Source organism: Montipora capricornis, chromosome 10 (genome assembly GCF_036669925.1).
Source record: "Montipora capricornis isolate CH-2021 chromosome 10, ASM3666992v2, whole genome shotgun sequence".
In the NCBI taxonomy this organism is placed as follows: domain Eukaryota; kingdom Metazoa; phylum Cnidaria; class Anthozoa; order Scleractinia; family Acroporidae; genus Montipora; species Montipora capricornis.
Window position 1 is genome coordinate 37,119,762 of NC_090892.1, and position 12,500 is coordinate 37,132,261.

The window sequence follows — 12,500 nt, forward strand, 5'->3', positions numbered from 1 at the left end:
TTGCTTAATTAACATTCAGTCTGCTGGTGAAATGGAAACGGCAAAATCCCAACATCTTCACGTTTTTCTCTCTTTTGTGAACTTTTGCGATGCAGATAGATTGTCTTTATTCTGATCATCCTCACTAGCCTCGTTAGCACGGACAATTCAAAAGAATTTTTGCTCCAAAGTGAGGCTAGTAAGGATGATTGGCACAAAAACAACAGAATAATTCTTTGGCCGCCATTATTGAATTTGGCAAAATTAACAAAAATTAAATGCAAATTTCAGATCGGCGTTAACGTTTTCTGTGAGTGCAATGCAAAATACGAAGCAATTGAAAGATTTAGCATTGCATTTACAGCAAACAGCAAAGTCGGACTGAGATTTGAGTTTTGTCAAAAATCAAAGTAACTCGTTTGATTTCAGGTTATTTTCTGCCTGTTAAATACAGACACCGAGAAACTAATTAGGAATAAGAAAACGTTCATGCTTATATGACAAGAAGAAGCTTGACGTGTTACCCAAAGGCAACCCTAAATCTCCCTGGTATAACGGCAATATGGTCACAAGCTTACCTTCGACGCATCTACAAGTTAACTCCATGTCAGAAGAGTCGATGTGACACGGAATCCAACTAACATAGAATATGAAGATTACCGTCCAAAATAATTGGGCAAGCGAAATCCACCCGTAAACAGTTGCTTGTTTCTTTTCTACACTTACTTTTTAAAATATCGAGTAAGCGCTGTTTTTATCTTCCAAGACTTCGTTTCAATGGGGTAGGTGAGCTCCTGAATGGGGTTCATATGAGCATGAGGCGTTGACACATGACTTCTTGGAAAAACCGGAAGTACAAAATTTGCATACGAGTCTGCCACTTTCGGAGAAGCTTAAAGGGGCTAGGTCACGCTATTTTTGGTAATTTTGTTTAATTTTGTTAATTATGAGCTCTAAACGTCAAATTGGCAGAGCAAGAGTCTTTCATTTGCAAAATCATGGCCACATAATAACTGAGAAGGATTTTCCAGCTTTGTAAATAACATTTTGATATAGACTGATATAAATTTGAAAAAAGGTGGGCCGACGTTTTTCAAATTTACCCAAATTCAATCCATTTCAATCCTCTCCAGTTTTGTCCATCCATGTCCCTTCTTGGCTTCCCTGTGTTTCGTTAGAGTTCTTCTATAGTTTTGAACAGTTATTTTGATATTTTAGTTAATTCTGTGACCATTCGATCAGTGCTGAAATTGCCTAAAATTGCGTGACCTAGCCCTTTTAATAATGCATTAGCTGGGTCTCCTGTCTTCCGAGACGATCAGAGAGGTTACCGGGCAACCAGCTTTTGGGAAAAATAGAAGCCAACAAACAACACAGCCAAAAATATATCAATTTGCAAAGGCTTCTGTGAGCCAGCTCATTGATGAACTGGAGTAGAATTAGCATGGGCTCCTTAGAGCTAGCTCAAGGTAAGAATAATACATAAAATTATCTAGGAGTTTCATCGTGAACTGAGATAAGATAATCTAATAGATTGCAATGTACTGTTGTCTTGAAGGGAAATTATTAATAAACGAACTTGTCATTCAAAACTTGTAAATGTAGTTATTTACAACTTAAAATTATTTTGTTATTGAAATTCTGACCTCAAGCAATATGTTAATACCGAATTTCAACAAGAGGACTTTACTTTGAGTTATTAAACTGCATCTCGTGATGCAGATGATATGGCAAAATCCCCTTAACATATTTTTCATCACAGCGAAGAGCCAAAAATAATAATGTTTCGGAATGCTATGGTCAGACCTTAACAGGGATTCAATTTTTTAAGACATACTTGGAAATAAAATATTACTGTAATTGGTCAAAGTTGGTAGTGGGACATTAATATGGTGTTTTCAGTGTCACGAAACAAGAAAATAAATTTTAAACTGTCCAACGGAAAAAGTCACCATTCCAATACCCAGGTACCTCGTTTCTGAGTTATTTGTCGACGCGTTTCAGGAAACTTATAGAGTTTTGAATGGAGACGCCAGTCCACCAATATGGCGGCGGCCGGTAATCGACGAAAACATCTGGACTTCACTTTAATTTCCAATGAAAGAATTTACTTTTCGCTTATGAAATTAAATACATGTCTATGAACACATCTTGTACTACGAATGCCGCCAGAGAGGATACCCAAGGTTGCTCTTAGGTGGACGCCTGCAGGCAGAAGGAAAAGGGTGAAGGCCAACTTGAAATCACTTGGAGGAAGACGGCTGAGATTGAACTAAGTGAGATGGGTCTGACATAGGGAGAGGCTCAGGCAATAGGCCAGTTTCGTTTTCTAACGGTTGGACTGGATCTAGCATGAAATGGCGGCTAATGCGGGCAAATTAATTTGCATTTGAAAAGGTTTGCCCGCATTAGCCTCCATTTCATGCTAGATCCAGTCCCACCGTGAGAATTCGAAAATGGTCTATTGCGAAGGACAAGACTCGGTGGAGGGGGTCATTGTTGCGGCCCTATGCCCTAATGGGGGCTATAAGGATCTATGATGAAGATGAACACATCTTCTGATGTACTTAATATGCTCAAACTGCTAAAATTCATAGGGCTGCACAATTTTTTTGAAACCAATTATTCGAAAGCTGTATCATGGTGTCACGCAAGGGGACGATTCCTTGATTGCACCTGACGTCACGGCGCCCATGTTGGTGCAAAGAATAATAGCGAAAAAGTCTTTTGTGAATTTTACTCTATTATTATGCAAAACTTAAGCTACAATTTTGCTATTGTTTTGGCACCAACATGGCCGTCTTATCAGGAACAGAGTAGAGAACCAACACAAACTCAACCCATTTATGGGGTCGGGTGCCGGAACTGAACCTAGGCCACATTGGTGGGAGGAGAGTGCTCTCACTACTGCGCCATCCTTGCTCTCCCCTTTTCACACATGAAAAGAAAGATCCCTGTTTCTATGGTTACATATAAAAATCGCGCCTTTCGATGCCTTTCGTGAAATGATTTAGTATTTCATTGGTGTTTATGTAATAAACAGAATATTACATGGCCGCTTGGAGATACGAAATTTCTCTTCTCGTGTTGAAAAATATTTCACTCGTTCGCTGCGCTCACTCGTGAAATATTCTTCAACACTCGAAGAGAAATTTCGTATCTCCGCCCGGCCATGTAATATCCTCTATCTATTTCATTGCGTGGTTGAAAACAAGAAACCTAATTTGTGTCAAATCAACTATACGCAACAAATAAATTCAGGATCAACAAACCCTTTTCTAAAGAATCTTTTCCTTAAATTTTGAAGCAAAACATGGACTGCAAGTTTTCTTTCCAAATAATTCTTGGCCAACGAGAACAAGCTTTCTTTCAAATAAATCTTTACTGTCACACTTCCAATTATGTTTTACCTGAAGACTGGGCAGAGTTGAGTTCAAAATAAATGTAAAGAGCCAGACAATTGAGATGCGACTGCTGATAGTTGCCCCGCGGAAATTTGATGTTCTTAAAACAAATATTTGCCCGAGAAGCGAAGCTTCGAGGGCAAATATGCTAGTTTTAAGAACATCAAATTTCCAAGGGGCAACTATCAGACCGATAGTTCCGAGACATAAACACTCTATTGTCTTTATTGTTCACTACTAAATTTTCTTCCGCGCGCCAGCTCAAAAATCATGTTGAATTATTTTCAACTTTATTAGACGAAAGCCGTGTCAGCCAATGTAAAATTTGAAAAAGAAAACAAACAAAAACCCTCTTAGTACAATTTCGATTGTTTATTTTCCATAAGGCCGCTTGTTTACAGAGGTATTTTCACAGACGAGTACTATCCATCCGGGTATTTTCCACGAACGGGCACTATGGGCTGATAGTGTCTCTCCGCGGACGAACACTATCGCATCACGTGATTGAATTAAACCAATAAGAATCGGAGAAAATTTAGTGGTGAACTATAATGTCCGATAGTACTGTGAACAGAGTTAATAATAGCATTCTAGTGTTTTGAATATCTGTACCTTTTTAAAAAGTATTCTCAGATAGGTAAACGCAACAGACAATATCCCAAACATGTAAGCGATGGAGATCTCAATAAACCCAGAACTCGGAAACACCACACGCTCATACTAAGAACTATAGAATATTTAAGCTCGATCGCCACGTGATTACATCTCAACACGGCGCGCAATTAATCGTGGCGTGTTTCCTAATAGGCAACCAAGCATTTATCAGGGCAACCAAATTCACGGGTTTTATTACCCGGCTTTTAAAACAGGGACAACCTTGATCTCGTACCCAGACAAGATATCTGGGTACGTGATTAGGACAACCTGGATTTTTTAATTTCGAGCACTGGATAAAGTTCTTTACACAGAGAAACAAAGAGGGGCAAGAGTGTTACTAAATGGCGAGCGTCGTGGGTCACAGTTGTAAACCGTGGCTCGTGACTTCCGATGAATAAATAGCATATTATTGTTAGGGAGATTAAGCAAACGTTTACAGCAAACGGCAAACGTTGGACTAAAATTTGCGTTTTGCCAAAAATGGAAGAAACTCGTTTGATAGGAACTCATTTCTTGCATGTCGACAGCAGGTATCAAGTGACTTTTCAAAAGAGAGAGACGAGTTAGAATAACATAATTTTCATGACTTTGTGACAAGCAGCAGTCCACCGTTTGCCGTTTCATGTAAACGCGATGCTTAATCTCTCTAATTATATAAGCAAACTGGTCCGAGATGAAAAGGAGAATTCTGATTGGTTCTTTGAATGAGTGATCCGAACTTTTCAATACGGATAGCTAACATGGACCGGTCACGAGGCAGCGTATATAGGTTGCCAAGCCAATTACGAGAGTCCCATAATTTTCTCTGTTTCCATGACTTTCTCGGACATAAAAGAAAATGCGCACCTTTCAGGCTCGGTCGTAAACTCGACCAATGTTTTGCCAGTACGGACCTCACGCTAGTTCAATAACATCTACCGGCCGGTATATAAAAAAAATAGAAAGATACATATTCAAATTTTTGAAAAACTCGACAACTACTTTGAGTCAAAACAAGACTTGTTTCGATCGTTCTGAGATCATCACCGGCTGAGTTGAAAGAGAGAGAGAGAGAGAGAGAGAGAGAGAGAGAGAGAGAGAGAGAGAGAGAGAGAGAGAGAGAGAGAGAGAGAGAGAGAGAGGCAGAGTTATGTAGGTATTTGCTACGAGAAGTGGGTATTTTCTACGGTAGCATTTACTCAAGAGTGCGTACTTGCTACATAGGTAAGTACTTGCTACGGGAGCAGATACCGACGGTGGGTACTTGCTACCAAAAGTAAGTATTTACTACAGTAGCAAATACCTAAGCTAAGTATTTGCTACCTTTGCTACAGTAGCAAATACTTAAGCTAGGTATTTGATACGTTTGTAAATATGAAGGGTGGGTAGTTGCTACTAAAAGTGAGTATTTGCTACAGAGGAGGGCATTGGCTGCAGTGCATTGGTGTTTGAGCACAATAATGCAAAATATTGGAAACAATCCTGAGTAGAAAATCCTGGGGGGAAAATGCGCACTGTTTAGTAGTCCTCATAAGAGTAACGCTATTCAAATTAGTATTTCATCTTCATTATGACCCATCTGCCCACACGTAAGAAAGAAAAAGAAATATATGTATTTAAAAGGCTCTCCCACCCGTTTTAAGAATTTTTCGCATCCTTTTGGAATGGATAATTTTGCCCTCAGTACGAAACACTTTGTTTGTCCAGCGGTCTGCATGAAGAACACGTCCCTCCCCCTTCCCGTCCATGTGTTTTGATCTCAGACTGCAATGGCGGCAACTGATTGTAGGTGAGTAGTATAAGTTTTCATCATTAGTCTTTTAAAAAATAAAAGTAATAGAAACCCTTATTGTGATCGACTTTTTATGCATTAAGGAACAACTCTCCTTTGAAATTTCCTGGAAAAAAAAATTATGAATCAAATTTTTATTGCAAACTCTGAAAACTGAAGGGCCCGGTTGTTCACAAGCCGATTAACGCTAATCCTAGATTAAAAATTAACCAAGGAGTTTATTTCTCTACTCCCAAATGCTGTTCAACGCTGATATTTGGCACAACTTTACAATAGAAGAAGTCAACCTTGAAAAACAAAAATAAGCAAAGGAGACTTTCACCAAAAAGATATGAAACAAAAGTTTACGTTGATCCTGGATTAAGTTAATCGGCTTTCAAACAATCGAGCTTCTAAGAGCTGACGTTCACTTACATTCAGATGATTCGAGGTCGATATAATTTAAAAGCATTTAGAAATTATATTCATAACCCGTACTACGAAAGCTCTTAGGGACATTTGGAGTTTTATTTCAAAAATCGGAGTTTCTTTTCAAAAATGGGACTTTGTGCATGTGAAAATCGGACCTTGTTTTTAGAAAATGGGAATTTGTTTTTCGAAAATCGGAGTTTGTTTTGCCAAAATCAAAATTTGCGTTTGCAATAATTGGAGTTTATTTTTGGGAAAGTCGGAGTTTGTTTTTCGAAAATCGGACTTCAGTTTGTGTTTTGCGAAAATCGGAGTTTATGTTTGGAGAAGAAGGAGTTTGTTTTTCGAAAATCGGACTTTGTGTTTGCGAAAATCGGAGTTTATGTCTAGGAAAGTGAAGTTTGTTTTTGGATAATCGGACTACTTGTTTGGGGAAAGAGAGTTTGTTTTTGGAAAATCGGAGTTTCTTTTTGGAAATTCAGTTTGTGTTTGCGAAAATCGCAGTTTATGTTTGGGAAAGTCGGAGTTTGTTTTTCGAAAATCGGACTTCAGTTTGTGTTTTGCGAAAATCGGAGTTTATGTTTGGAGAAGAAGGAGTTTGTTTTTCGAAAATCGGACTTTGTGTTTGCGAAAATCGAAGTTTATGTTTGGGGCGGAAAGGGAGTTTGTTTTTCGAAATTCAGTTTGTGTTTGCGAAAATTGCAGTTTATGTTTGGAAAAGGGAGTTTGTACTTCGAAAATCGGAGTTTCTTTTTGAAAAATGGGACTTTGTGTTAGCGAAAATCGGAGTTTGCTTTTTTGAAAATCAGAGTTTGTTTTTGAAAAACTTCGAAAATCGGAGTTTGTTTTTGTAACTTCAGCTATCTCTAAAACAGGCTATCTCTAAAACAGCAATGCGAAAGGGAAGAATCAGGGAATCTCTAAAATAGGAATTGCGGAAAAGGGGAATCTCTAAAATTGGGGAATCTTCAAAACGGGGGCAGCGTTAATTTTTATGTAAATCCGTGAGCCCCAAAATTAAAATTAAAATTAAAATTACTATTTAACGTTAAATCTGTGAGCCCCGCAATTTAAAATTTTAATTACACATTATTACACATCTTCATCGTCACGCAGCTTATGTATATCCTGGACATAATGTTTTTTGTAGGTATTTTTTGCTGTTCGCATCCTAGTTGGAACGTTATGATTTTTTCCTTGAGATCAGAAACAAACGAAATTCCTTTTGCCATGATCTTGTCCAATCTCTCTAATAAAGTCTGTGTGATCAGACGAACCGGTCGGAGGAAATAAAGCAAGTTGAAAAATAATTTTAAAAAAAAATAGGCTTGGGTGATCGGACAATAAGTTGAATGTGGTCAGTTCGCAAGTTGTTGATAGATATGATAACCTTGCATTCAGCTGGCGCGCCTGAAATTTGAATTGACCAATCAGGATTCAGCAGGCAGGAAAAACTTCAATGAAAGTTAACAGGAATAGCATTGAAATAAACTTTTTATCGCACTGGAGATGGCATGGCATTAAATATTCAGGAAAAGGGACTTACAATTTCCAAAACGATATCAGACTGTAAAAAGTGAAAAATATGAAACATTTTGTGTCTCCAAGCTTGCAATTTGGCGTCAAAAATGGGTAACGGGCTTCCGGCATGGCAACTCGCTCGTAGTTTGCGGAGTGTCGCCAGGTAGGGTAATAGTTAAGTTATTTTGAGCAAAATGTGCTGTTCCTTGTCAAATTAAAGCCGGAGTTCTGAACTTAACTATTAGAAGAGGCCAGGGAAACTTTAGAAGTGCCTTTATTTTTGTTAGCTTTGCAGAAAAAGGCTATTATCGTGTCATTAGGTAGGACAGCTAAGTTTTGACTGTCGCTCGTACTGCGGACGCAGGCACCGTATGCAAGGAAAATACCCACAAAACATCATGTGCAGGATATAGATAACCTGCGTAACGAAGAAGATGTATAATAATGTGTAATTAATTTTTTTAATTGAGGGGCTCACGGATTTAACGTTAAATAATAATGTTATAAATACTTTTAATTTTAGGGCTTACGGATTTACTTTAAGTATTAAAATAAAAGTTGTCTAAGAAATAGGCTTGCGTCCTTGGACAAGTTGAATGTGGTAAGTTCGCGAGTTATTGATAGATATAAATTAGACTTCACACAAATATTTCAAACAAACTTTGGATCTGCCTCCAGCATTGTATTTAAGAGATTCCCCATTTGAGCGATGGCCCTGTTTTGGAGATTCCCCGATTTCCCGTTGCTTGTTTTAGGGAAAAAACGTAGAAGTTCTTAAAACAAACTCTGATTTTGCAAACAAGCTCTCCGATATTCGCAGAAACCAACTTTTATTTTAGGAACACAAAAAAAAAATATCCCATTTAGGGAAAAAAAAAGAGATTTCCCTGAAGAGCCTCTGTACGTAACCTATCTTCTTTACTGTTAAAGTTATTGCTATGAAGTAAATTATGTTTTTGCCATGTCTTCCTTTCGATTCTAAGTTTTTGTTTAATTTTAGAACTTATTATTCTACACTGAGCACATGGCAATAAATTGCGCACGATGAAAGTTGTGCAGAGGTTCGAGGAGCAGTTTTATATATTTGCCAAATGTACCTTAAAACTCTATTGAATTGGTAAAGAGATGCCTTTCATTCACAAAATCAAACAGGATTTGAACAAGCAAACTGACTCAATAAGTGCTAAAGTATTTGTTTAGGGACTTCTCAGAAATTAGCAGGGGGGCTGGAGATTTTCTGTAAAGCGACGAATATAAAATTACCTTCCTTAGGTAAGGGATTGAGTTGTCTTGACCCTCCCCTGGAACCCATCATAAAATTCCCAATAAATAATGGCTCCAAATTTGTTATACAGTGGTAGGAGAAAAATGTTTCAGTACTTCATCGGTCAGAATGACGCGACATTTATTTCTTATTCATGAGCACCGATGCAGCCCAACTTGAATGCAAACCCAAGTTGAACAGCCAACAGTAGACCATTTTACAGTTGTGTGCTTAGTTACCTGGTCTATGAACGCGAAAGTGAGGCTAGAGTTGTATTTTATTCTTGATAGAGATGACCTTGTTTTGATAGAAACCACACTGCTTTTATTATGTAAATTCCAAATAATCAGCATGAGAACAAGATCGTTAAGCCGCGGATACACGAGCGATTTTTTTCAGATTTTGTCGCGTCGCCTGCGCGCCATGGTGGCTACACTTGTGACAAATTTTGGCGACAAATTGAAGGTCACGCGAATCGCGTACTTCAAGACACCTGGGCACTATAAACAGACATTCCTACTTTAATTTCATTGGCTAAAAACTCTTTAGTCGCGTGGCAAGCGCGGGAAAAAAGCTTCAAGGTGGCTACAAGGGCAACTATCTGCGATTTTGTTGCGAAAGTTTCAACTCTGGCGACTTTTCTACTTGCGATTTTGTCTCTCGTCGCGTCGCCAGTTCAAGGGTCTGCACGCGTGATTTTCATCTTGCGCTGGCGACGCGACAAAGTTGCAAAAAATCGCTCGTGTAGCCGGGGCTTTAACTTAAGAAAAGGAAGGAGGTCTGTATCATAAATAGGTCAACTCCAGCCTCACTTTTACTTGAAGGCCAGGTAACTAAGTATGTAACTGTGGAAAGAAAGGGCCGTAATTTGCTTACGAGGCAGTGACAAAAGTAGGTTTCCTTACTTCCCTAAGACCTATCTAACATTTTGAACACCGGTATTTTGAAGAGGAATGCTGTATCTACAATTCTAGTCAAAAAATGATGACTTTTGAAGACGTTTTAGAACTATCCCTTAGCGTTTGAAAATTGTCAAAGTTGACATTTTTTAGTGCGGAGTATTTTCCCAGTACGGATTTGAACGCAATTTCTAATTAAAAGAACCTCGTTTCAAAGAAGTGTACATCAGGAAATGAAAGTTTGATGTTTTTCTTAACATGTTCTGTACATATCTTGTCAATTGGACGTAAAAAATCACCATCCATTTGAGATTACAAATTCTGCGTTGAAACTCCTTTCAAATATGGTGCGCCATACATTGGTAACCTATTGTTCTAAGCATACGTCTGCATAACAATAGCTGTTATACATGCACTTCTGATTAATATAGTTTTACGTCATGTTGACTCCTGTGATACGAACTTCCGTCTTCAAATATAAGGAGAGGCACTTTGGCACTAGCCATTCTAGTTCTTTTTTTTTTAAAATACACTTTCCAGCGCATTAGAATAGTTTCGTTCCAGGAGTGTATTTTATTACATATAGCTGGACGGCAGTGTTGACCAAACTAGCACGCTCCCTTCTTGTATAAATAAGCGCGCGCAGATCGTTAGAAACGCACCTTCGACCTAAAAATCGCGAAGCGAAGGCTTCCGTGGCCAAAATCTGGAACGTGACTCTATTAGCGTACAATCAGTACGACAGTTACGACAACTGTATTTTGCTCACGCGCAGTGAGTAGATCTCAAGTAAGATTAAATGGAAAACTCTTGCAGTCAACCTCGTTCCCAGGGTCTTCTCGGCTTTCAATATGGCGGCGGGTCTTGAGAAGACCCTGGCACACAGTAAACTAAAAAGATCGCTGATTGGTGCTTTTCTCATATGAACTCTGATTGGTTTAATGTCGAAAGAAAGATGGCGGCTAGTGAGGAGAGCCAGAAGAACAGAATTCGTGTTTAAATCATTTTCAAAATTGTAGCTGTTCCGTAAGAAGCAGCTGCAAATTAACAAGCATAACAGTCAAAAATAATTCACCGTTTTTTCACGTTGTACGATGATCTACATCAGGCTTCGATTCCAATTAAAACTACGTTGGCTTTTCACGACCTCTGGCATAGCGATCGTTCTATAATATAGAAGGATATAATGGTGTTTGAAAGACGCAACGGTAATTAAGTGATTTTATTTCGTACGTACCTTTACGTTTTGGTTCATTTTGGCGTCTCACAATTGTAATTCCTTGACGCGAGTATTGTTACTGTTAATCAGTGTTTGCACCATGTCAGATTGTGTTACAAATTATAAAATTGTGCAACAGGATTCATAGATTATTGATGTGGTTGATTTAGCAGTTGTATGTGGTTCTGTTGACTCGTGTGACAGCTGCAACGAAGGCGGGTCAGTTAAATACAGGTCAAGACTAGAGGTCATTGCTCCAATAATCAACAACTAAGCCAAAAGTTTCCCCGAGACCTGAAACAACATTTTTGTTGAGTGATTAGCGCTAGCAGACACTTTTGGTGTTGTTTATTTGTCTGCAGCACGGTGACATGTACACTCACCTGTGGAATGTGACCTGTGTTTTATTTCAATAGACCTGCACAAGGCTGTGCTCTAACGGCGCCCGGTCGCCTGAGGCGACTAACATTTGGTTTCGGGCGAGTGAGAAAAACTACCCCGTCGCCCGGCCGGGCACTCTGGCTTATTGTATTTCTAGCAGATAAAGCGGCTAAAAATTTTAATATGTTGGTGGTTATAGTTTACGAAACCTCTCAGAAAATGTTTTTTCTTCGTACGAAACAGTCGGTTTAAAGGCCGTTCCACATGATTTCACATGTAACATAATCTGACTTTGCACGTGACGGCCGGCGGCCGCACGAATTTCGATTCGTTCTCAAAAAAAATAGCATTAAATTTGGAACGTGGAGTTTGGCATTTCTTGGTTATAGTTTAAAAAAAGAGTTGTTACTTCTGCTCTGACAGCGTTAAAGCGCGGCCGGCGAAGCGGTGTAATTTACTTTTGTATGAACCCGGGAATCGCAGTTTTTGCGCCTGCTTGGCTAAAATACATTTAGGTTATGGTTGTTTTTCCCCAGTATATGAAATAACGAAATAAGAAAAAAGGAAAGATATCATGTCATTTGTTGTTGTTTTAGAAACAGAGCAATCCCGCGTTGTCTTTAGTTCGTGACAAACCATTGCGTGCCCTAAACAAGTAACGCTGTGACTGACGCTTCGACCGAATCCACAAAAAGCTCATTCCACTATTAAAACATTTTACTGATAATGTAAGAAAAATTCTTAAGTTCTGTCCTGTAGCAATGATTTTCGTCCAATCAAGATGACTTGCTCAAAAAAAAAATTGATACCTTTTGGGTCGCGGTGGTTTTTGTTTCTCGGCAGTTTTCACAAAAGCTCCACGTGAATCAAGCGGCATTGATTCACGTTTTGAAAATTCATTTTTAACCCAACTAACCAGTAAAAACGTTTACCTGTATTAGACCCAAACGTTTTTACATAAAACTGCCGCAATCTTTACTTTTTCACTTTTAAACTT

At 38.6% G+C, this 12,500-nt stretch overlaps 2 protein-coding genes across 5 annotated transcripts in view; one reads left to right on the forward strand and one right to left on the reverse strand.

Annotated features, from left to right (window-relative positions):
- Nucleotides 1-820, reverse strand: part of LOC138018729 (uncharacterized) — a 23,578-nt gene extending 22,758 nt beyond the window's left edge. For 2 of the 4 annotated variants that reach the window (XM_068865418.1, XM_068865417.1), the window contains exon 1: nt 558-793. The gene's annotated coding sequence lies outside the window, so the exon portion shown is untranslated. Of the gene's footprint in view, nt 1-557 lie in introns of all 4 variants that reach the window. The other 2 variants (XM_068865419.1, XM_068865413.1) reach the window with 2 other exon arrangements.
- A 4,904-nt stretch (nt 821-5,724) lies between these two features.
- LOC138018730 (uncharacterized) overlaps nt 5,725-12,500 on the forward strand; it is a 15,525-nt gene continuing 8,749 nt past the window's right edge. The window contains exon 1 of the mRNA XM_068865422.1: nt 5,725-5,808. Within this exon, the coding sequence (XP_068721523.1) occupies nt 5,789-5,808 (20 nt within the window). The 5' untranslated portion in view covers nt 5,725-5,788. The remainder of the gene's footprint in view (nt 5,809-12,500) is intronic.